Genomic DNA, 24,616 nt, shown 5'->3' with positions numbered 1-24,616 from the left:
GATTTAGTTGTATCATAATTAACCTATAATACTGTCGGTCATGACAATTCCCAGCGTATATCCTATCTTTATCATTAGGCTACCTCGTCTAGCGGACATTCTTACAGTTCCCCACAGTATGCCTACCCTTTCGCAGCAATAGACAAATTGATACATTTCAGTGATAAAAAAAAGGGGCGACAAAGGCGAGATGTTAATAGCTCAGATTTGGAAGCCTTTTTTTTTTTTTTAGACAATGCTGACAATCGGCTGATAATATTTAACTAACCTATGTGTAACTGAAAGAAAAGACTAAAGCCTAATCAAAATATCTCAAACACACAGGTAGCCTATAGCATTCGGCGCATTTCTTTCTTTCCATAGCCTATTTTTTTCACCGCGATGTGATGGAGCCTACCTGCCATCCCGGAGATGCGGTACAGGCGCGTCACGCCTCTCCCAGGCCCATGCAGCCACGCGCTCCCCGGCAAGGAGAAAACGAACACAATTACTATGTTGCAAAATGCAGAACCTGAAAACCAGTTCTTTTCCGTTAGATAAATAACTCCCAATGTCGCCAGTAATGACTGAATCTGTTCGCGGCCGACCACTTGAACGTAAGCCGCGCCGTGTTCATCTCGCGGTGAAACGTCACACGCTCATCATTGGAAAACCTGAGATTCTGGACACGTCTCAGTATCATACTGTCCGCCTCAAATAGGAATTTATCATAACGCCTCTAATTTACAGTCCATAAATACCCGAAGATGAAATTCGATTCCACACACAAATCATGAGCACGCTATAATTGGGTTTATTATTGGGAGGCGCGCATCGCTTAGATGGTTTTGCAGCAGAGGGTTCTCTGCAACACCCCTAGCATTCCTCAAATGTGTGTGCTGGGAGAATAGCACTCAAAATACCGGTTAACTTGTCCTGCTTGATGCAAGGCATAGGCCCTTGTGGATCTATATGGCTTTCATTTAGAATATTAGGGCCAAATGATCTTCAAAATAAGGTTTCTGTGTAATTAATTATGATAAACATGGGGATACATGCAAATGATAGTTTGAGTATGGTCTTGAATAACATAAAATAGACAACTATTCCACAAATAAACATGGCAGACCAGTCTATAGTTTATTACCACATCTTTACACAAATATAGAGATGCATGCTAGGAAATAGAGTTATATACTACAGACCACGATTAACTCATAACTTGATAGATATTCTAAATGTTAAAATATACAGGAAATAAAAAAAAGCGTACTTCCTCATTTGTCTACAGTCAGACAGTTTGTACATAAAAGACGAGTTGTACCTAGATATTGATTACTTGCTTACAGGAAACGTAAAAACAGACTTCAGTTGAGGGCACCAGGTTTTCCAATGAACCCCCCAAAAATGATTGCAAACAAAATGCATATTATATCAGTAACATTATTTGAAATGATCAACACACTGATTTCCTGTTGCTGGCTCTTCATGGCTGTATCTGGTAGTCATCCCTGTGGTATCGAGTGATTTACATACTGTGTTGTATTGGGGTGACTGTCAGCCAGTCCAATTTATCCCCACTCACCAGATCCAGAGTAAATGTACTACATTCATTCAGAGAGGAACAGATCTGCTCATTTATTCCTCCCATTTATTTTCTCTCTCTTCCTTCTCTCTCTCTCTCTACGGTGCAGTCTTGTTCTCCACTTCCATGACGGAGACGAAGCGTGGTCGGCGACGCACCCTCCTCTTGGTGTTGTGTTTGGGGTTCCGCTGGTACATGTCTGCAGGAAGGTTTGAAAGTGGAGGACCATTTGATGAGGAGGAGGGGCAGAGGAGATGAGGGTAGGGCAGAGAAAGGAAGGGTACAATAAAGAAAAGGAAGGGAGAGGTCAAAGATGAATGACTCCTCGTCCTGGTCACTGCATGTTTTGATATAAACATATTGATCAGGTTTATTTATTAGACCGCTATTTCAGTGCAGGTGCATGTTGGGGATATAATAAGGGCTTTACCTTGAAAACTGAGGTAGTAGTTGCGGTGACCTTTCATAATGGTGACCTCAGCAGATCTGTCTGCCAGGTACGCTTCTTCCAGCTCCCGGGACGAGAGGGATGTCGTACGCTGTTTATCGTCCTGACCGCAACACCAATACATATTTTAGCCGGGATTCAATCCAAGGCGTTTTATAGAGCAGCACACTGGACAGCCGACAATGCGCCTTTCAATGGTAATTTCCTCGACATTCGCGGAGATAGCATTCACGGTAAACGCTGTGCATGTCGGCTCATGCTAAATTAAAACTCTAGAGTAACGTGCTGCTCTATAGAGCGCCTTGCATTGAATCTTGGCCCTTATCAATACTGAATGCTCTAAAAAAATAACTCAACCACAACAACTTAACATCACCGAATCCTCACAACCACATCTCAACCACAAAACAACCACCACAAAGCCCAATGCCTCCCCTTCTCCCTCCAGACTCACGGGTCTTCCAAACTCAATCCAGTTCTCGTGGTCGCCCTTGTAGTACCACACCCACTCAGTGGTCAGGATGTAGTGAGCCGGCTTTGTTACTGAGGAAACCGTGGACAGGCGCCGCACGGGGTCCGACTCCTGTGTCATCGTTAGGAAGTCTACTGGCCGAGAGCCCGGGCTGAGAGAGAGAGAGAGAGGGAGACATTCATGAATTGTTTTAATTTTACAGTCAGACTTTACGGTATGTTGCCTGTAAAAAAAAATCTGCTCATGTTTATTGGAACCCAGTTCATACAGTTCTGTTTTACCACATTCTTACTTGGATAAGCCTTTTCTATCTCGCGTGCACATGCCGGCAAGTTAAAGAGAGAGAGTGCATGTGGGCCGATATGGGTGGACGACAGTGGCGGTCGATGCCGTTTAAGACGAGGGAGGACGTTTTTTACTTCATTAGCAGGGCTTTATTTCTATTACACCATATTTCACCCAGCTAAATGTAACATCGATAGGTTTAGGATACTACTAGTGCAGAGCGATTAGTGCTTTTTGAGGTAAGTTCAGTTTTGGGTTCAATAATCTTTTTAATAATCACAGTTTTCGATTTCACATGCTTATGTCTATAACGTGAGCTGCTCAGTATGTGTAAATGATCCTTGTTACTGCAGCTTTTTTGAAAGATATAACGTTATCAATGGAGAACTGCAAAAGTGTTGCTACTGCTCTCGAAAACATTGGTGCCCTGAATGTATTTTATTTCACCTTTATTTAACCAGGTAGGCAAGTTGAGAACAAGTTCTCATTTACAACTGCGACCTGGCCAAGATAAAGCAAAGCAGTGCGACTCAAACAACAACACAGAGTTACACATGGAATAAAAAAACACAATCAATAACACAATCGAGAAAAAGTCTATATACAGTGTGTGCAAATGAGGTAAGATAAGGGAGGTAGGCAATAAATAGGCCATAGTGGCGAATTAATTACAATTTAGCAATTAAACACCAGAGTGATAGATGTGGAGAAGATGAATGTGCAAGTGGAGATACTGGGGTGCAAAGTAGCAAAAAAACAACAACAAAAAACACAGTACGGGAATGAGGTAGTTGGATGGGCTATTGACAGATGGGCTATGTACAGGCGCAGTGATCTGTGAGCTGCTCTGACAGCTGGTGCTTAAAGTTAGTGAGGGAGATATGGGTCTCCAGCTTCAGTGATTTTTGCAATTCATTCCAGTCATTGGCAGCAGAGAACTGGAATGAAAGGTGGCCAAAGGAGGAATTGGCTTTGGGGATGACCAGTGAGATATACCTGCTGGAGCGCGTGCTACGTACGGGTGGGTGCTGCTATGGTGACCAGTGAGCTGAGATAAGGCGGGGCTTTACCTAGGAGAGACTTATAGATGACCTGGAGCCAGTGGGTTTGGCGACGAATATGAAGCGAGGGCCAGTCAACGAGAGCATACATGTTAACCAATTTAGCAGGCGCTATCGACAAAGATCAGAGGGAAAAGTTGTGATGGACTGCGTGAACTGGAGTGACTTGACACAACGGGGCCAAACAAGTTGTAACGGAGTAAAAATGGGTTCCAGTCTGCCGTGAAGCATTCAATCCATGTATAAGAATCTAGCTTCATTTTTAGATATTATACTGTACATTTCAAATTACGTCAGAAAGTTGTTTTCATTGCAAGTTAAAGCGTACTGTTAGCTAGTTTGGGAACAGCAGCTTGCTGGCTCGCTAGCTAACGTTACATGTATGATCTGTGTAGTAATATTATTAGTATCTCAGAAAGTTATTTGCATTGCTAGTTATAGCCTAATGTTAGCTAGCTAACATTGAACCTAGTTGGTAAGCTTTAGATAGCTGCAGGTTCATACTATAGCATTTCATGCATGGTGGCTAGCTATGACAATCAGTTTGTATTGCTGGTAGTATGGGTTGGGATTATGGTTCATTTTTTGCTACATGTCTAAACAAAAGACTCCACTTTGCCAGATTACATGACCCATCAAGTTAGCCAGGTGTGTCTGGGAGTGATTACGACATTCTATTTATTGTATTTCATGAACATGCCTAGACAATAGTGACCAATCCAATTAGGTAGATGTGGCTGGCAGGTGGTTATAGCATTTGTTTCACATGACCCATAAATTTAGACAAGTGTGTCTGTCTGGGAAAGCATCATCTAATAATTATAAAATATTTATACATTCTTTTTTATCTGGACACATTATTTTTGATAACCATTTCACTATACCGTTTACACCTGTATCCTGTGCATGTGACAAATATACTTTGATTTTATTTGATATAGTGTGTGTTTGCCAGAGACGGTAATGTGAATAACAACATGACCTGCACCAAAGTCAGATTAGGATAAAGGCCAAGGACTAAATAAAGTGTATTTTTACCTGGAGTTTTTCCTTATTGTAGGCCACTACTTTTAGTCTTAATCTTTGGTTGTTTACTACACTGCCTTACACACCCTGTTCAGCACATGGCCTCACATGTGAATCATTAAAAAGAGATGGGTAGGGCTATGGCTTAAGAGTGTGCGAACAATAGACAGAGAAAAGGTGCACCAAAACATTCAAGGGACATTTTCTCAAAAGTGAGGTTACAAGTTTATCAACTTTCGAAACAGAAGTACTCTCCCATTGTTCCTCCACTGCAGTGTATGATATACCATTTTGTGGCTCTGAGTCTCTACTTTTATCCAATGTAAAAAACACAATTTAAATTTTGCTACATAAAACCGAATCGAGGTGGTCGGTCACATTTCTGTTGAGTGTATTTTATAGTAGGAGACGAACGTATAAAATACAAAGGATATTTTTCCCACACAACTTGCGACATGGCAAAGTGTGGAACCGCTGTCATATAAAAAAGTTTTATTTTGAAACAGAGCCCAAGGTAAACCCATGCTTTTTTTTTTTTTTAAATCCACGTTTCATCACTTTCCTACCCTCACTACGCTTTGTTAGGGAGCAGGCGTAGGGTCTTAGATTGAGAGTATCTTTATCATGAAACCGACTGAAAATAGTAGCAATCTAGATTTTAAAAAGCATGTCTCGTGTTCATATTTCACAACTTCTGCAGGCTTTTGGAGTTAGGCCTATATTTGATTTAGGCTACATTATTGCATGCTAAATGTTTCTATCAGTGATAAATAAGCGAACAAATAGATGAGCTATACCATCTCTACTTATTTTCCCAGCCAGAGAATTAACCAAATATAGCCTACAGACGGAGATTCAGTGAAAGAAAATCACATTGATTAAGACAAGTCACAATCTTTTGGTCTGGTAGGACTAGGATACTAAACGACTGCAAGTGAAGAGCACAATAATCCACATAACATACTGCCAAAATGTTCTGATCAGTATCAATACATGAGCCAACTAGACAAGACAATTATGAGCAGCACTTACGTCAACTTAGCTAACATTTCCACAGCCTAATTGTAGCCTAACCAACATCCAAATGGAGATTCAGTGAAAATAAAAATCTGACATTGATTGAATTATCAAGAGGCCCCACGCTTGTCTCAAAGCAGCGCAAAACGGTGCTGAAATAGTTGACCGCACACAGGTAGGCTATGCTTCAAATGTATTATAACAATGATGACTTTTGGAGTTTCAGTAAGCAACAATTTGATGCCTTCAATTGCGTTAGCCTACTTTATTCCTATATGTTCATCATTCAGTGATATTATTTATGAATATTTCCAGGTGTGGTTAAGAAAACAGTTCATGTCCTGGGCTTGGTGAAGTGACATGCCTCGCAAAGTTTGGAACGGCTAGGAGGATAGTAGTAAGGGTGCTGCCTAGCTACCATCAAGAGCTTCAAACCTCTTAGGGCTAGGGGGCAGTATTTTCACGGCCGGATGAAAAACGTACCCAATTTAAACAGGTTACTATTCTGTCCCAGGAACTAGAATATGCATATTATTAGTAGATTTGGATAGAAAACACTCTGAAGTTTCTAAAACTGTTTGAATGGTGTCTGTGAGTATAACAGAACTCATATGGCAGGCAAAAACCTGAGAAAAAGTCAAGCAGGAAGTGGGAAGTCTGGTGCTTGTAGTCCTTTCAAGTGATTGCCTTGACTGTATACAGTGACTTAGGGTTCATTTTTGTCACTTCCTAAAGCTTCCACTAGATGTCAGCAGTCTTTAGAACGGTGTTTGAAGATTCTATGGTGAATTTCAAGGGAATACCAGCTGTGGTAAACTGGTGTCCCATTATAAGGCATGGGCTCAAGTCACGTGCAATGTCTTGGGAGCGAGCTGAGTTCATATTCACTCCTAAAGAGAACGGATAGGTCCGGTTGGAATTTTATTCAAGGTATATGATAAAAACAACCTAAAGATTGATTCTATACATCGTTTGACATGTTTCTACTAACTGTAGTATAACTTTTTTGACTTTTCGTCTGGACTAAGTAAACACGTGCGTAGTGGATTTGGATAGTGAACCTAACGCGCAAACAAAATGGATAATTTGGAAATAAATATGAACTTTATCGAACATTTATTGTGGAGCTGGGAATTCCTGGAAGTGCCTTCTGATGAAGATAATCAAAGGTAAGTGAATATTTATAATGTAATTTCTTAGTTTTATTGACTCCAAGATGGCGGGTTTCTGTTTGCTAGTTGTTAGTGTCATCTGGGCTGTACTCAGATTATTGCAAATTGTGCTTTCGCCGTGAACCTTTTTTGAAATCGGACAAAGCGATTACATTTAGCAGAAGTGTATCTATAATTCTGTGCATAACACTTCTATATTGATCAATGTTTACAATGAGAATTTACGTACTGTGTGTGCTCATTATGCTGATTCACCGGGGGCTTTGGAGGGAAAACATTTCTCAACATTACGCGCCAATGTAAAATGCTGTTTTTGGATATAAATATGAACATTATCATTAAACATACATGTATTGTGTAACATAATGTCCTAGGAGTGTCATCTGATGAAGATCGTCAAAGGTTAGTGCTTCATTTAGCTGTGTTTTGGGTTTTTGTGATGCATCTAGTTGCTTGGAAAATGGCTGTGTGGTGTTTCTTGTGAAGTTTATGTCCTAACATAATCTAATTTTATGCTTTCGCCGTAAAGCCTTTTTGAAATCGGACAATGTGGTTAGATTAACGAGAAGTTTATCTTTAAAATGGTGTAAAATAGTTGATTCTTTGAGAAAATGGAATTATGAGATTTTAGCTGTTTTAAATTTGGTGCTCTGATTTTCCACTGGCTGTTGTCAAACTCAATCCCGTTAACGGGATGAGAACGGGAAGGGGTCCCATAGAGGTTAAAGAAAAACTCCCAAAAATTATATTTTGGTATTCGTTTCATTAGTCGATTGTTGATATAGTCCCAAATTGTTTTGCATGTCAGCAATCAAGTTAAGATATATAACTTCCAAAATACAAAAATAAAGGTGTTTTGGGTGGAATTTTCCTTTAAGAGCATAGTGCATTACGGCGACATTTCATACTAAGCCGTAGGCAGAATTTTACCGCAATCATGACTAGGTTGGTTCGCTGAAATAAAAGTTAGCAGGATGCTAAAGTTGGAGGAAAAATGTCTTGGTTTGAAAGGTGCGTAAGAGTCCACTTTCAATTTTAGTGGGCAGTGGTGAACGCTGACCTGTGTGTGTTCCGGGGGTCACAGAAGGCTCTCTCGATGTCCTCAGTGTGATGCAGGCGTATCCAGCCGTTCCCATCAAACACCTCCCACTTATAGGGCAAGTTAAAATGCACACGGATACACTGGTCTGGGCACACAAACGCATTACACACACAAGCATGAAAGAACCACAACCAAACATACCAAAAGCATAGAAAATATACCAAAAGGGGCGTGCCAAGTCTAGGTCCAAAAGGCTCCTTAACAGCTTCTACACTGAAGCTATAAGACTGTGAACAATTAATCAAATGGCCACCCAGACTATTTACATTGAACCCCCCCCCCCCTTTGTTTTTACACTGCTGCTACTCACTGTTAATTATCTATGCAGTCACTTTATCCCTACCTACAGTACAAGTCAAATGTTTGGACACACCTACTCATTCAAGGGTTCTTCTTTTTTTTTTTTACATTGTAGAATAATAATGAAGGCATCAAAACTATGAAATAACACATATGGAATCATGTAGTAGCCAAGTGTTAAACAAATCTAAATATATTTTAGATTCTTCAAAGTAGCCACCCTTTATGACAGCTTTGTACACTCTTGGCATTCTCTCAACCAGCTTCATGATGAATGCTTTTCCAACAGTCTTGAAGGAGTTCCCACATATGCTGAGCACTTGTTGGCTGCTTTTCCTTCACTCTGCGGTCCAACTCATCCCAAACCATCTCAATTGGGTTGAGGTTGGGTGATTGTGGAGGCCAGGTCATCTGATGCAGCACTCCATCACTCTCCTCCTTGGTCAAATAGCCCTTACACAGCCTGGAGGTGTTATTGGGTCATTGTCCTGTTGAAAAATAAATGATAGTCCCCCTAAGCGCAAACCAGATGGGATGGCGTATCGCTGCAGAACGATGTGGTAGCCATGCTGGTTAAGTGTGTAAATAATTCACCAACAGTGTCACCAACAAAGCACCCCCATACCATCACACCACCACCTCTATGCTTCACGGTGGGAACCACACATGTGGAGATCATCCGTTCACCTACTCTGCGTCTCACAAAGACAAGGCGGCTGGAACTAAAAATCTCAAATTTGGATTCATCAGACCAAAGGACAGATTTCCACCGGTCTAATGTCCATTGCTCACGTTTCATGTCTCTTCTTCTTATTAGTGTCCTTTAGTAGTGGTTTCTTTGTAGCAATTTGACCATGAAGGCCTGATTCACGCAGTCTCCTCTGAACAGTTGATGTTGAGTTATGACTGTTACTTGAACTCTGTGAAGCATTTATTTGGGCTGCAATCTGAGGTGCAGTTAACTCTACTAAACTTATCCTCTGCAGCAGAGTTAACTGGGTATTCCTTTCCTGTGGCAGTCCTCATGAGAGCCAGTTTCATCATAGTGCTTCATGGCATTTTCTGTTTCTTTTTGCTTTTTTTGAGCTGTTCTTGTCATAATATGGACTTGGTCTTTTACCAAATAGGGCTATCTTCTGTATACCACCCCTACCTTGTCACAACACATCTGATTGGCTCAAACACATTAAGAAGAAAAACTCCACAAATTAACAAGGCACACCTGTTAATTGAAATGCATTCCAGGTACCTCATGAAGCTGGTTGAGAGAATGCCAAGACTGTGCAAAGCTATCATCTTGGCAAAGGGCGGCTACTTTGAAGAATCTCAAATATATTTTGATTCGTTTAACACTTTTTTGGTTACTACATCATGTGTTATTTCATAGTTGTGATGTCTTCACTATTATTCTACAATGTAGAAAATAGTAAAAATAAAGAAAAACCCTCGAATGAGTAGGTGTGTCCAAACTTTTGACTGGTACTGTACATATCACCTCGACTAACCTGTACCCACACACATTGACTACCCCCTGTATATAGCCTCCTTATTATTATAAAATTTGATTGTGTTACTTTTTATTTTAAATTTTTAACTTTAGTTTATTTAGTAAATATTTTCTTAACTCTATTTCACAAACTGCATTGTTGGTTAAGGCTTTGTAAGTCAGCACTTCAGGGCAATGTAGACACCTGTTGTATTCGGCGCATGTGACAAATACAATTTCAACAGGAAAAAATATATATATATATTACATCAAGGAGAAGAGAGCTCACCCTGGAATCTACAGTTCCTGCGTATGAAATGCAGACAAATCTCCTTCCTGTCCTCTTTCTTGATCACAGGACTGGAGACCAGCTCACCTACACGCTCTGATACACACATATACAGAGGGATTATACACATACAGTGAGGGAAAAAAGTATTTGATCCCCTGCTGATTTTGTACGCTTGCCCACTGACAAAGAAATGATGAGTCTATAATTTTAATGGTAGGTATATTTGAACAGTGAGCGACAGAATAACAACAACAAAAATCCTGAAAAACGCATGTCAAAAATGTTATAAATTGATTTGCATTTTAATGAGGGAAATAAGTATTTGACCCCTCTGCAAAACATGACTTCGTACTTGGTGGCAAAACCCTTGTTGGCAATCACAGAGGTCAGATGCTTTTTGTAGTTGGCCACCAGGTTTGCACACATCTCAGGAGGGATTTTGTCCCACTCCTCTTTGCAGATCTTCTCCAAGTCATTAAGGTTTCGAGGCTGATGTTTGGCAACTCGAACCTTCAGCTCCCTCCACAGATTTTCTATGGGATTAAGGTCTGGAGACTGGCCAGGCCACTCCAGGACCTTAATGTGCTTCTTCTTGAGCCACTCCTTTGTTGCCTTGGCCGTGTGTTTTGGGTCATTGTCATGCCCGAATACCCATCCACGACCCATTTTCAATGCCCTGGCTGAGGGAAGGAGGTTCTCACCCAAGATTTGACGGTACATGGCCCCGTCCATCGTCCCTTTGATGCGGTGAAGTTGTCCTGTCCCCTTAGCAGAAAAACACCCCCAAAGCATGTTTCCACCTCCATGTTTGACGGTGGGGATGCAGGTTCTTGGGGTCATAGGCAGCATTCCTCCTCCTCCAAACACGGCGAGTTAAGTTGATGCCAAAGATCTCCATTTTGGTCTCATCTGACCACAACACTTTCACCCAGTTGTCCTCTGAATCATTCAGATATTCATTGGCAAACTTCCGACGGGCATGTATATGTGCCTTCTTGAGCAAGGGGACCTTGCGGGCGCTGCAGGATTTCAGTCCTTCACGGCGTAGTGTGTTACCAATTGTTTTCTTGGTCCCAGCTGCCTTCAGATCATTGACAAGATCCTCCCGTGTAGTTCTGGGCTGATTCCTCACCGTTCTCATGATCATTGCAACTCCACGAGGTGAGATCTTGCATGGAGCCCCAGGCCGAGGGAGATTGACAGTTATTTTGTGTTTCTTCCATTTGTGAATAATCGCACCAACTGTTGTCACCTTCTCCCCAAACTGCTTGGCGATGGTCTTGTAGCCCATTCCAGCCTTGTGTAGGTCTACAATCTTGTCCCTGACATCCTTGGAGAGCTCTTTGGTCTTGGCCATGGTGGAGAGTTTGGAATCTGATTGATTGATTGCTTCTGTGGACAGGTGTCTTTTATACAGGTAACAAGCTGAGATTAGGAGCACTCCCTTTAAGAGTGTGCTCCTAATCTCAGCTCGTTACCTGTATAAAAGACACATTGAGCCAGAAATCTTTCTGATTGAGAGGGGGTCAAATACTTATTTCCCTCAATAAAATGCAAATCAATTTATAACATTTTTTACATGCGTTTTTCTGGATTTTTTTGTTGTTATTCTGTCTCTCACTGTTCAAATAAACCTACCATTACAATTATAGACTGATAATTTCTTTGTCAGTGGGCAAACATACAAAATCTGCAGGGGTTCAAATACTTTTTCCCTCTCACTGTATACTGCAGATCAAGCCAAAAGAACACACACACACACACACACACACTCCAGGGGAGGGATTTATGTACCTTTAGCAATGGAGGGTGTAGTGGGTGTGTTGAGGCGGTGGAGGTTCTGGTAGACGAAGGGAAGGTCGTTGATGATGTCACCGCTGAGGCCCCTCTCCTCCAGCATGCGGCGGCCATGCTGGTCGATGACGTGCTGCCTCTTGCACTTAGGCCCGAACATGCAGTCATCATGCACAAAGTGCATGCACATGTGCACCTTGGTGCAGCCGTCCCTGAAGGTACATGTGCCGTGGGGCCCGGAGCCCTTGTTGTAGTGAGAGCACACCTGACGTCAGGAACACACGGCAACAATGTCAGAGACAATCATCGTGGAAATGCAGTCACACATAGCCAACCAGAGGGGCTGGGTCAAGCAGTTGCCTTTAGAAGGCTTACATGGTCATCGGCCAAAAAATGATCTAACCTCACACACCAAGAAGTTCTACTTTACCTCTCTGGGTAACGAATACTTCCTGGGGACAAACCCACATCAACAGCGTAAGTTTTTATATTTCCATTTTTTTCTTTTTTTTTCTTAAAAAAAATATAACATTCTTTGTTTGCTCTTTTTTTGTTCATATTTTTTTTATTATTTTTACACACAAGAAGTCCCACAGGTCCAAGGTGGCTTGTCTTCATCTCAGATCACTCTTCACCCACACTGGGCTTTAGGCTGGACGTGATGGTATTCGTTTTGTTTTTTTCTTTTGTCTTCTCAACCTTTTCATTGATTTACTGTGATATTTGTTTAGACTGGATGAGCCAACATTGCTCTCGTTAAACTGAACACGTTTTTTCCTTTTTCTTTTTGAGAAACTTGTTTGTCTCTCCAAGGCCTCCGTATAGTTGTCCAATCAGATTACGGGTGCATCTGGTTCGGAGCTGTATCGTCCAATCAGTGTGCAGAATTCACTTCTCACTGGCACTGAACCTGCCTATAAACTTGTCCAGAATTCCCTTCTCTGGAATGCCAGGATGTAAGCTACTCCTGTCCTTCCCTCTTTGGGGAGATAGAATGAGAGAGAGATAAAAAGAGTGAGAGAGAAAGATAGAGGTCTACGCCTTCTACCCATGAGCTCGTACACAAAGAGCACTCAGAACACTGCTACACTCCCTGAGGGCAGAAACCTGTAATGCAGAAACGTCCCACATTTTACTTAAAGGAGCAAGACTTCATGGAGCAAGAGACAAATTCACACACAAAGAGAGCATGAGAAACAGCATTGTGTTTCTACTGTATTCATCTAAGGGAGAAAGGGTATATGAAAGTCTACAAGGGCTTAGGGAGAGGTGCTAGGGATTGGAACTGGGCTCATTTCATAATGGAAACCACCAGGCCCTGGTAAGGCTCCATCCAGGTGTGTAGTGGGGCTTTAGTCTGTAGTGGAGCGGCCTGTGCTGTATTTGCTGTGTGTGTTTCTGTGAAGCATTTATTTGGGCTTGCAATCTGTTGGTGTGTGTATGTGTTACCTCCGGCAGCAGGGTGGGATCATTCTGCAGCAGTAACAGGAACAGGTCATCCTCGTGCAGCTCATGCAGAGTGCACTCCCTCAGGAGCATGTAGTTATGCTCTGAACGCACATCATGGGAGAACTTACACTGCTTCCTACAGAGAGAGAACAGCACACACACACACACACACACACACACACACACACACACACACACACACACACAGACTGGAGTAGAGAAGGTAAACAGACAGGAGTGTACCATAAAGACATCAAGCATAAGTTTGTTTTTGTGTAGGCTACTGAAAACTCATGATCATGATATGCCTTGTTCCAAATCAAGGGATTTAAGGAAATAGGCAATTCTGCATCATATGGCAATATGTTGTATTTATAATATACCTGATGATAATAATACAATGTGCTAACACAAGTTTTACATACATTAGTGGACTAGACTAGAGGATGCAGGTGCTATTTGTCCAGATTGATCGATACAGAATAAAAGGGGGCGTGATAGCTAGCTCATATATGCTATGCTGCTGCTAGCTAGACACTCCCCTCTTCAACCTAGCAAAAACTACTCCCCACGGTCGAGGTTTCTCTTACCTGCCTTTCCCAAATCTACAGTTCCCATAAACAAAATACTTGCAAAGGTGAAGCTCCTGGCAATCTCTGCAATCTTGCTTTGTGTAATTTTTACATAGTCGCAACGACGTTTTGGCGACAATCACACAGTCGTCCGTCCTCTCTCGGTTCCGCACCGCAACAAACCGAGAACACTTCTTTACGATGTACCAAAAGTCGTCCTCGGTTATTTCAACACGCTGGAATACTTTCCTGTGCAATTGCTGGAGGGCCAGGGAACCTTTGTTGCTGCATAATATACTGGTGGCATGATGAATTACTCTGGAGTAGCTGGACATTGTTGATGCCTCTCATTTGCGGATGGGAAGGCGGAAGCAGCAAAGCAGCAACAGATTGTCAGTGCTAGTAGTTTTACTTTTCTCCACGCAGGGGCGATCGAGTTCAATTCAGAGCATCACAGAAATGCAATGGCGATTGTCGCCCCGTTGTGGATAAAAGTAGAAAGTGTTCTGATTCTAAATCTCAAGCATTCTATTTTCAATAATATATGTTACCAATATGGCACACAATCAGTTTTGGCCCCTATATTATACTATTGATAAACATTATTGGTCGTTGTGGTGTAATTGTCCCCTCTCTATCTGGGTCTGTGGTCACTGATTATTTCATCCATCTGTGACTGATTAACAGCGTGAGAGATGAAAATGTGGTCAGTGCTATCCAGTACCCTTGGGACGTCCCTACCCTAACCTTAACAATAACCATTACCTTCTTCTTGCCTGTGTGGCAACAATGTGCTGTGTAAGGTTTTAGCAGATTACATTTTTTCTAGAGTATTGAAATCAGCCAATAATAGTTCATGTCAAATGCTGCTAACACTCACCCCAGCAAATCTGAATGGTGTTCAAGGATACTTTAACAGACAAATTGTGTTACATTGGGTGTTTGTTTGCATGTTTTGTACGGTAAATTCAGGTGTTTTTTTTTTTTTTTTTTTCAAAATACAGATCAACAATGTACAATCTTACATCATACAAAACAGAACACAGGTATTAAGGAGAAAATAAATGGTAAGTCCAGGTGGTATTTCGTTCCCATGGCATAGGGATGACATGACACTCCCTACAACTTGGTAAGTACTGAAATATTAACACAGCTTTATCCAACGAAAATTATGGAATGAAACTATTTATTTTCATATTTCCATTCAAGTGAGTTTCTGTATCTACTTGTAGTTTTGAACCACTCCAAGCCAGAAGAGGCCGCTAGAGGTTCAGATTGCAACTCTTCCCACGGTCTCGCCAGTCACTTCTGATTTTCCGTAGTGTTGTGAAACCAAGATGGCGTCTACGGAAAAGTAGTTACATTTTTATTTAACGCCAGTACTAGGTGAACAATACATTCTGACAGAAATTCAGTTTGGGCCGAGAGTGGTGTTGCTAAAAAATGGATGGCTAGCTAGCATGATAGCAGTAGTATTTAGCTAGAATGCGACCAGTTTAGTACGGCAATAACTATTATATTCACAAGTTAACTCGCTGTATTAGCTATCCTAAAAGCATGACGGAGGCTCCGAGTGAGGACGAACTGCGGCCGGTGCCACGTGAGCGGGCGATTCTGGAGAGTTTCTTCACGCAGCTCGGAATGTTCTCGTTCGACCGAGCGAAGGACTATGTGGAGAAAGAGAAGGACAGCAGCAAGAGCGCAGCGGCCATCTGGGCCGCTCTCCTCGCCGCCTTCGCTCACCTTTCCGCAGCGGAGAAAGCCTATCACAACATGACGTTCCTGGGACAAAAACTGGGTAAAAAGTACCCCATGTAAACACGCACCGACAGAAAATGACCTTTTTGTTTCACTACAAAACTCATTGGTGTGGCAAAATGACACCCCTCAGTGCAATTAATGTAACCTATTACAAGGGGTGGGTATAATTTGTGGAACGTTCCAACAGGAATCTGTTCCAAAAACTAAGTAAATAACAAGGCTGTCAACAACGCATACAAAGTTGTATAGCGGCAGAATAAAATACCAGGTAGGCTACCATACCAGTACTGGGCTATTTAATTACGTTTTTCACTCACCACGTTTATTCCAGAAAATGTATGTCCTCGCTCTGGTAGCCTATGGACAAACATTAAGAATACGCTACGTGGTGAGTTGATGCCTATTCGTCAACTAGTTGAATTGATGATGCTACTTTGTATGCGTTGTTTGTTGGCAACTTTGTACGTTACAACGTTTTTGGAACAGATTCCTGTTGGAACGTAACACAAATTATACCCACTATTACAAGTGGGACTAGTATCACCATGGTGTTATTATCCAGACGAGAAAGTCACGTTCCATAATAGAACGTTGAGGTGTAGGTTTCTAACAGCAGGTGGCGATACAAGCCCACATTTTTATGACTTGTGTATTCAGCAGCTAATATCACGTCGATGTTATGGGGGTAGGAGGAAAAAGTACAACTGGATAAAGGATTTCCTGTTTGGAAGGTCTATCCAGGTGAGGGTGGGGAAAGTCTCTATCAAGCAGCTACCTGGTGGATAACGGTACACCGCAGGGGATCGTGATTAGACCTCTGTTCTCAATTATGGTCAATGATGTTTACTCTCAGGTATGGTCAGATATTGGGAGGTCGTTATTTTCAGATGATGGTGCCTTATGGAGAGGGGAAGAAATGTGCCATACATAGTCAGCAAGGTACAGGAAGCGATTGATAAGGTAGAGCGGTGGGCATTGTGGGGATTCAGGTTTTGTGTAGCGAACTCACTTTACCAGGAGGAAGGTGGGAGATGTGGTATGCTTGAGGCCATATGGGCAGAACAAATTGAGAGAGTGGTGGGAAAGTGTAAGAAGGTACTAAGTGTGATGCGCTGTCAGACAGGGAAGGAGTGGGAGGCTGGGCGTTCCTCATTGAGGACCGTGTATGTTGCATTGATCTGATCTGTAATAGACTATGGCAGCATAGCGTATGGTTCGGCAGCTCTGACCTCATTAGAAAGGCTAGATGTCATACAGGGGCAAGGACTCAGAATATGTAGTGGGGTGTTTTGGACCTCCCTAGTGGCTGCACTACAGTACAGGTGGAGATGGGGGATATGCCATTGCAGATTAGGAGACAGCAGCTGGCAATTCATTATTGGGTCAACCTACAGGGACATGGGGTGTCTCATCCTGCAAAAGAGATTTTACAGGCATGCTGAGAACATGAGCGAGGACAGAACACGAGCTTTGGGTGGGTGGGAAATACCCAGGCGAGGGGGAGATGGGACTGTATGGAAGGGAGTTTAGTCCAATGGTAGCTATTCACACAGATGGTTACATTTACACAGATGGTTCAAAGATCCAAAGACCGGATGCACTGGGTCAGCATTTGTAGTGCAGGAATGGGGGATGCCAGCCAGGAAAGGTATTACAGATCATCTGGCTGTATATACGGAGCAGCTAATGGCCATACCGTTGGCCTTGAAGTGGGTGGAGGAAGTCAATCCTTTAGCTCATGTAGCAGACAAGACCTGCTTTGAGGTACTACAAACCCATGGCAGGATAAGACAGATGGTTATACAGATCAGATTTACTTGGGTCCCAGCCCACGTGGGGGTGGAGGGGAACGAGGCAGTTGATGTACTGGCTAAACAAGCACTTAGTGGGGATGTTTGATGTTGTAGTTTCAATGAGCACGGCAGAGGTAAAAAGCCTGATATGGACAGTGATGGTGCTGAGATGGCAGGAGTAGTGGAATAGCTACTAAGGGCAGGCATTTATTTCAAGTACAGAGGAATGTCAGGGAGGGGAGGACAGCAGGAAGGGAGACTATTTTTACAAGATTAAAGGTAGGACACAGCTGGTTGAGTAAGTCCTTAAATGTGATAGGAAAGCATCCAACAGGAAAGTGTGTTTATTGCCAGGAAACAGAGACAGTTGAGCATGTATTGCTCCAGTCTGGGCAGAATCAGAGGGAGGATGAGATCTAGTATGAGGGAGAAGGGGATACAGGAAATTAGTTTAGAGTGTGTGTGTATATATGTCTCAAATATTTTATATTTTTTAAGAGCAATGGGGCTGGTAGGTATGATTTAGTTTCTGCTTTTCCAATACTCCAGTACAGTAGGTGGCGGTAATGCACCATAACGTTGGATGCCAACCGCAGATAAACCCACCTAACAAAAAGACAGCACATCGTGTCTACCCCACTCTCTGAGGGGTCGGCTGAAAACGGATGTTTCCGGTTTTCACAGATACAGTATTTAACCTAACTTCCATTTCCCCTGAAAAACAGTTGTTGGGACTCCGCTCTGGCGTGTTTTTACGACAGCTACGTTAGGCTATAGCTCCCCAAACAACAATTTCCAACATGGACTGTTTTCTCTGTTGCTCCAATATGTTAATCAGGATCATAACCCACTCTTGCAGGCGGCCAGTCGTTCTTCAGCCGCAAGGACTCCATCCGCACCATCTACACCTCCCTGTTCAATGCGCTGAGGAAGGTGGTAACCATGGGGCGCCACGCCCAGCCAGGCTCCGCACCCTATCTGGAGGACCTGCTGTCTCACCTGTCAGAACAGCTGTGCCACTTCACCCAGGCCCGCATGGAGATGGCTGACCTGTACGAGAAGATGCACGCGCTGGGCAGCCAGAAGAACATCAACTCTGAGGAGCTGGTCGCCACCCTCGAGGCGGTGGTGCAGAAATACAGCTCCAGGTGTGTGGGACGTGTCGTGTGTAAGCTCAGCTGTGCGTGCAGGCTGTAATAGTGTGTAAGTGGCTGAGAAATTGCAGGAAAAAAGAGACGGCAAGAGTATGTGGGGGGAGGGGCGGGTGGGTGGAGCATGACGGGGAGGGAGGGAGGGAGGGAGGGGTGGGGAGCTTTCTGCTGATATCAGCAGATATCAAATGTAGCTCAGCCGGAACCAAAGCAAGCCCAACACAGAAAAGCCCACTGTGCAGCTGAGTTGCAGTTCACACTGCAGCGAGCCACGATCCACACTGCAGCGAGTCACAATCTGGTACACATGGGTGGTTGTGCAGTCAGGGGTGAAGGTGACTCTCGCACAGCAGTCGACACAGCCAGGGAACGTAATCAGCATTGAGACTACACAGGATATTAACTGCTAATCAGGGCCAGCACCTCCACACCCAGTCGCCACACCCTTAGCATCACAGAACACCAGAAACATCCAATATCTCTTCCAGTATATTAATCAGCATTAGTACTAATAAGGCTATTTATCATTAGGATAATTGGTCTTACTGAATAGTGAACACAATTGATTCGTAGTGGAGTGTGATCAGTTTTTAGACTGCCGTCTGACAACACCAGCATTTCTCCCTTATATTAGAAATAGCTTGCTCTCCAATGACCCCCTCCATCTCCTCCCCCCCTCCCTCCCAGATTCCACCACCCCATCCTGGGCCGCTTGGAGGGGGGCTTCCAGACAGAGGTGGATGTAGTAACACAGCTCCTGCGCTGCCAGGCCCAGGTGTCAGAGTGGCACTTCCTGCCCGCCCTGCTCAGCCTGCATGGGGCTAGCTCTAAGCTGACCGCCTGGGGACAGCTCCTCCAGCTACAGAGGGAGACCCGCAAGCACCTGTTCGGAGGCCAGTCCCAGAAAGCCGTGCAGCTGCCCCACCTGTGCATGTGGCTGCAGCGCTTCCAGGGGGCGCTCCTTGCTAAATTCAGCTTCTACTTCCATGAGGCGCTGAGCCGCCAGACAACGTCCGCAGACATGAAGGCCCTGACTGCACGCACGGCGCCCGATTACCACGGCAAGATCTGTTCGTTTATCCGCAAACACGATGCCAACAACGTCTCGCTGGTGTTCGACAACCGCGGCTTGGACAGCTTCCAGGGCCACGGCTACCACCACCCGCACTCGTACCACGAGGCGCCCAAGGGGGTGGAGCAGTTCCCCGCCGTGGTGTCCCTTCCCGGGGGCGAGCGGCCGCTCACGCACTGGCCCAACGTCATCATGATGATGGGCGACCGCGAGGCGGAGCTCAACACGCTGGACAAGGTGGTACACTTCTACGACGACAAAGTCCAGAGCACTTACTACCTGACCCGACCAGAATCACACTTCACCCTGGTGGTCATCTTCGACGGTAGGAAGTCCGAGAAGGACTCGCACATCACCGCCTTCCTGCAGGAGATCTCTGGCTCGCTGAGGAACTCCAAACCATTCAGCACCCTCAAACCTGGCTCCAAGGGCTGAGAGAGAGATATGCCATGCTTCATAAACTGACTGTGTCCCCATAAGGGGTAGGGAGGTGCGTGCGTGTAACTTTATAACAGAGAGATGAGGCATTGTTCCAGTTCCATAGACAGGATGAACAAGTTGTCTAATCATTAGGAAAGCTTCGAGTGACATTGTTGCAACGTTCTGATTGGTTTTAGCTTCTTAAAATGGGCGGCCAGGACCTTTTGCTTTACTACTTGATATTTATTTGAAATATAATTAGAAGCTCAACATCAGCTTGTCTTAATTCAGAGAATGGCTTCAACCCGTGGTCCAACTGTTAGTTCTGTTGAGCGTCATGCTTTGAATCCTTTAGTTTGTTTTGTAAAATCAGTTCCAGACCAAAAGAGATGCGTCACTGACGCAGTGGCCTTCTCACAGTGAACTGACTATTGAGACATTTGACCTGTTTCTTTGACTTGATTCTATTCCATCACAGGTTAGACAACTTCCTACCCGTCAGGGATATAATGGTGCTATGTACTGAAAAAGCCTTTGCTTCATTTGTATACTTTTGTTAACATTGTTTGTTTACCGTCAACAGAAGTGCTTAATTCGTTTTCTCCGGTATGTCATCCTCTATTTATTTGTACTTATTTATCGGTTTAATTCCCAAATGACTGTAGAAAAAAGCATCATGACGTGTGTGTAAGAGGTGATTTCACACGTTTCTTAAGACTGAGACGTTACTGAGTGTTCAGACGGCTAACTGTAGCGCATCTCCATCCCGGCCCCACACCCAGCAGGGGATAAACAAGGCAATAATGAAGGCTTGACTATCCAAAACGCACTTGTTCATTTCTTCCCTTTTTTTTATTTATAATATAAATACAACATCGATACTATGCATTTGGCTATAAGAGCTCATCTTTAGGAAGCTCGGGAGTTTCAGATACAGCAACACTAACAGACGAAACCATTTCCTTTAATTATCAGACACATTCAGAGAGAAGCCAACATCCCTTAAAATGCACCTGTTCACATGTTATAATGCTACATGCCAAGTACACAATTTTCCCTATACATCAAAGTGCAATGTCACAATAGATTAACTCTAGGATTCATAATTCAGTCTTCTACTAAAACATTTTGATTATTTCATTCTAAGTGCTGCTGCTCTTCGTTCAGGACATGCGTGAGTGGATTACAACTCCCCACAAAGACGGGTAAAAAAAGGCACTTTCACATTGACACACACAAACCAATGCACACCCATAGCCCATTCTTGGAGACACACATCCCCAGGACTCCTCACACACACACACACACACACACAATAGTTCCCAACCCAGTAAAGAGGACACATTCAGTGTGCCGTTGTTCAAGTGTATTTTGGGCATTTACACCCAAGAGCCCCACCCGGTTTGCTTACTGTGAACTTAAGGTTATTTCGTGACTTCAGTGTAACAAACAGACACACTATATTCCCACACAAACTAAGTGCCAGCACACACGCACCCCTGTCCTGCACATGTTCTGGTACTAAAGGCAGACATGAATAATCCATTTTATCCACCATCGCACTTACAAAGGAACAGAACGAGGGCAGGCAGAGGAAACACACAAACAGGGCAAGGGGGAAAGAAATTACCCAGGCTGAGGGAAACGAACTCTACAAACTCCTAACCCACTGTACCTCCAAATGATTTCCCCTGGCTTGAGTGTGTGTATCGGTTGAACACAAGAGAAGGCTGTTTTCTAGTAGTGAGGGTTAACGCCACCGCCGGCCCTGTGACATTAGTGCCCGCTGAACATTCAATAGAGAGCTGAACAGTCGTAATTAAACACTGGAACATTCATTAAAATAGCTGAACATTGGTTAAATAGAATGTGAGTTCTGTCACCAATGCCTCGAGAGGCTTTGGTTGAGGCATTAGTGAGCTTAGCAGCGGAACCAAGTGAAATAAAAAAGATCAGACATCCTCCCTTGTTTCCACACTGTGTGAGCCTCCCTTTACCCATCAGACTCCGCATTGTCCCTTTCTTTTTGCTTCGCCAATGAAAATCGCTTGTAGATACAGCAGCCAATTGAACTACACTAAGAATACAGCAGCCTTTTGGTGATAGACCTTCATTAGCTGAAGAGCCTATTGTCATTACATAATCAACGTTCACGTCACTGAAACTACATTTCACTGGAGAACTACACTTCCCACACATCTGTGACTACATCTATTTTACAGGACCGGTTTCTGCTTTCTTCAGCTTATACTTTTTTTCTTGTACTTCTCCCATTCAGCAGTCCCATTTTACATAGCTACCCTTTGATAAATGCTTCGATACATGGAGAAAGTTAACTCCTATACACCAACAAGAGTACACACCAACCTGACAACACACATAAATATCATGGTATATCATGTATTATTTTGTATTACTACATAAAACCCTTTTAGTTTCAGATCTGTCCTACCGCTTTCTACCCATGTTCAGGTTTCTAAACAGTAAGCAGGTACCCTGTTCTCCTATTCTTTATTTTGGCCCGGGTTGGCCTGGTTTGGCTCATCACATGGTGCAGGACTTGTCCAGCAGCGGGGGCAGAGGAGGGGTGTTGCTCTTGGGGGGCACCAGGGGTTTGGGCCTCAGGGCTGGGGGGCGAAGTGGAGCCCCCATACGGAGTGGAGTCCCCAAAACGGGCTTGAAGGAGCCCAGGGTGTCGGGGGAGGGGTTGGTGGATCGGAGGGGTGCGGGAGGGGGGCCAGGGAGGGGAATGAGGGGGCTCAGAGGGCTGAGGGGACTCGGTGTACCAGGGGTCCCTGGGGTGGAGGGGGTGCTGTGGGGGCTGGGTGACTCGGAGGAGCAGGCTGTGATTGGGCTGTTCTTAACCTGCTCCAGAGTGTCCAGGACCACGTCAGGAGCCGGTCTGCAGCCCCCACGCTCCATCTGCTTCAGCTGCCCCAGAGCCACACTCACACTCTCCTCTATGTCCTACGGAGAGAGGGGAACGAGGCAGGGTGGAGGAAATAGAGAAAATATAAGATGAAGTGTAGTTTGTGTGCAGCAGGTGTCTGTCTGCAAGTACAGCTGAAGTCAGAAGTTTACATACACCTTAGCCAAATACATTTAAACTCACTTTCACAAATCCTGACATTTAATCCTAGTAAAAATTCTGTCTAACTGTCTTAGGTTAGGACCACCACTTTATTTTAAGAATGTCGAATGTCAGAATAATAGTAGAGAAGGATTTCTTTCATCACATTCCCAGTGGGTCAGAAGTTTACATACACTCAATATTTGGTAGCATTGCCTTTAAATTGTTTAACTTGGGTAAAATGTTTCGAGTAGCCTTCCACAAGCTTCCCACAATAAGTTGGGTGAATTTTGGCCGTTCCTCCTGACAGAGCTGGTGTAACTCAGTCAGTTTTGTAGGCCTCCTTGCTCGCACATGCTTTTTCAGTTCTGCCCACACATTTTCTATGGGATTGAGGTCAGGGCTTTGTGATGACCACTCCAATACCTGGACTTTGTTGTCCTTAAGCCATTTTGCCACAACTTTGGAAGTATTCTTGGGGTCATTGTCCATTTGGAAGACCCATTTGCAACCAAGCTTTAACTTCCTGACTGATGTCTTAAGATGTTGCTTCAATATATCCTCATGATGCCGTCTATTTTGTGAAGTGCACCAGTCCCTCCTGTAGCAAAGCACCCCCACAACATGATGATGCCACCCCCGTGCTTCACCCGTTGGGATGATGTTCTTCGGCTTGCAAGCCTCCCCCTTTTTCCTCCAAACATAACGATGGTCATTATGGCCAAACAGTTCTATTTTTGTTTCATCAGACCAGAGGACATTTCTCCAAAAAGTACGATCTTTGTCCCCATGTGCAGTTGTAAACCGTAGTCTGGCTTTTTTATGGCGGTTTTGGAGTAGTGGCTTCTTCCTTGCTGTGCAGCCTTTCAGGTTATGTCGCTATAGGACTCGTTTTACTGTGGATATAGATCATTTTGTACCCATTTCCTCCAGCATAGCATCTTCACAAGGTCCACTAAAGTACGTTCATCTCTAGGAGACAGAACCCGTCTCCTTCCTGAGCGGTGTGACGGCTGCGTGGTCCCATGGTATTTATACTTGCGTACTATTGTTTGTACAGATGACCATGGTACCTTCAGGCGTTTGGAAATTGCTCCCAAGGATGAACCAGACTTGTGGAGGTCTACAATTTGTTTTCTGCGGTCTTGGCTGATTTCTTTAGATTTTCCCATGATGTCAAGCAAAGTGGCACAGAGTTTGAAGGTAGGCCTTGAAATATATCCACAGGTACACCTCCAATTGATTCAAATGATGTCAATTACATTTACATTTACATTTAAGTCATTTAGCAGACGCTCTTATCCAAAAT

At 43.7% G+C, this 24,616-nt stretch overlaps 3 protein-coding genes across 6 annotated transcripts in view; 1 reads left to right on the top strand and 2 right to left on the bottom strand.

Moving 5' to 3' along the window:
- Positions 1-1,096: 1,096 nt before the first annotated feature.
- parp12b (poly (ADP-ribose) polymerase family, member 12b) lies at positions 1,097-14,434 on the bottom strand. Of its 2 annotated transcripts, none has more exons than XM_029741814.1 (8): positions 14,059-14,434; positions 13,469-13,604; positions 12,020-12,284; positions 10,223-10,318; positions 8,106-8,232; positions 2,467-2,635; positions 1,995-2,115; positions 1,097-1,763 (listed from the first exon to the last, which is right to left on the bottom strand). In XM_029741814.1, the coding sequence occupies exons 1-8, from the start codon at positions 14,373-14,375 to the stop codon at positions 1,663-1,665; spliced, it is 1,332 nt and encodes a 443-aa protein (XP_029597674.1). In that variant the 5' UTR covers positions 14,376-14,434; the 3' UTR covers positions 1,097-1,662. The 2 variants fall into 2 exon arrangements, with proteins under 2 accessions (XP_029597674.1, XP_029597675.1); XM_029741815.1 differs by having other exon boundaries at positions 13,469-13,677; positions 14,059-14,128.
- An 874-nt stretch (positions 14,435-15,308) lies between these two features.
- Positions 15,309-21,062, top strand: LOC115180044 (KICSTOR complex protein C12orf66 homolog). Its single transcript, XM_029741938.1, has 3 exons — positions 15,309-15,838; positions 18,454-18,742; positions 19,433-21,062. The coding sequence occupies exons 1-3, from the start codon at positions 15,598-15,600 to the stop codon at positions 20,250-20,252; spliced, it is 1,350 nt and encodes a 449-aa protein (XP_029597798.1). The 5' UTR covers positions 15,309-15,597; the 3' UTR covers positions 20,253-21,062.
- Positions 21,063-21,185: 123 nt separating this feature from the next.
- The window catches only part of LOC115180043 (SLIT-ROBO Rho GTPase-activating protein 1), a 28,259-nt gene continuing 24,828 nt past the window's right edge, over positions 21,186-24,616 (bottom strand). For all 3 annotated transcript variants that reach the window (XM_029741937.1, XM_029741935.1, XM_029741936.1), the window contains exon 23: positions 21,186-23,204. In XM_029741937.1, the coding sequence (XP_029597797.1) occupies positions 22,782-23,204 (423 nt within the window). In that variant the 3' untranslated portion in view covers positions 21,186-22,781. The remainder of the gene's footprint in view (positions 23,205-24,616) is intronic.

Source organism: Salmo trutta, chromosome 40 (assembly GCF_901001165.1).
Source record: "Salmo trutta chromosome 40, fSalTru1.1, whole genome shotgun sequence".
Classification (NCBI taxonomy): Eukaryota; Metazoa; Chordata; class Actinopteri; order Salmoniformes; family Salmonidae; genus Salmo; species Salmo trutta.
Note: the sequence above shows the minus strand (reverse complement) of the source record. Positions and strands in the feature narration are given on the sequence as shown.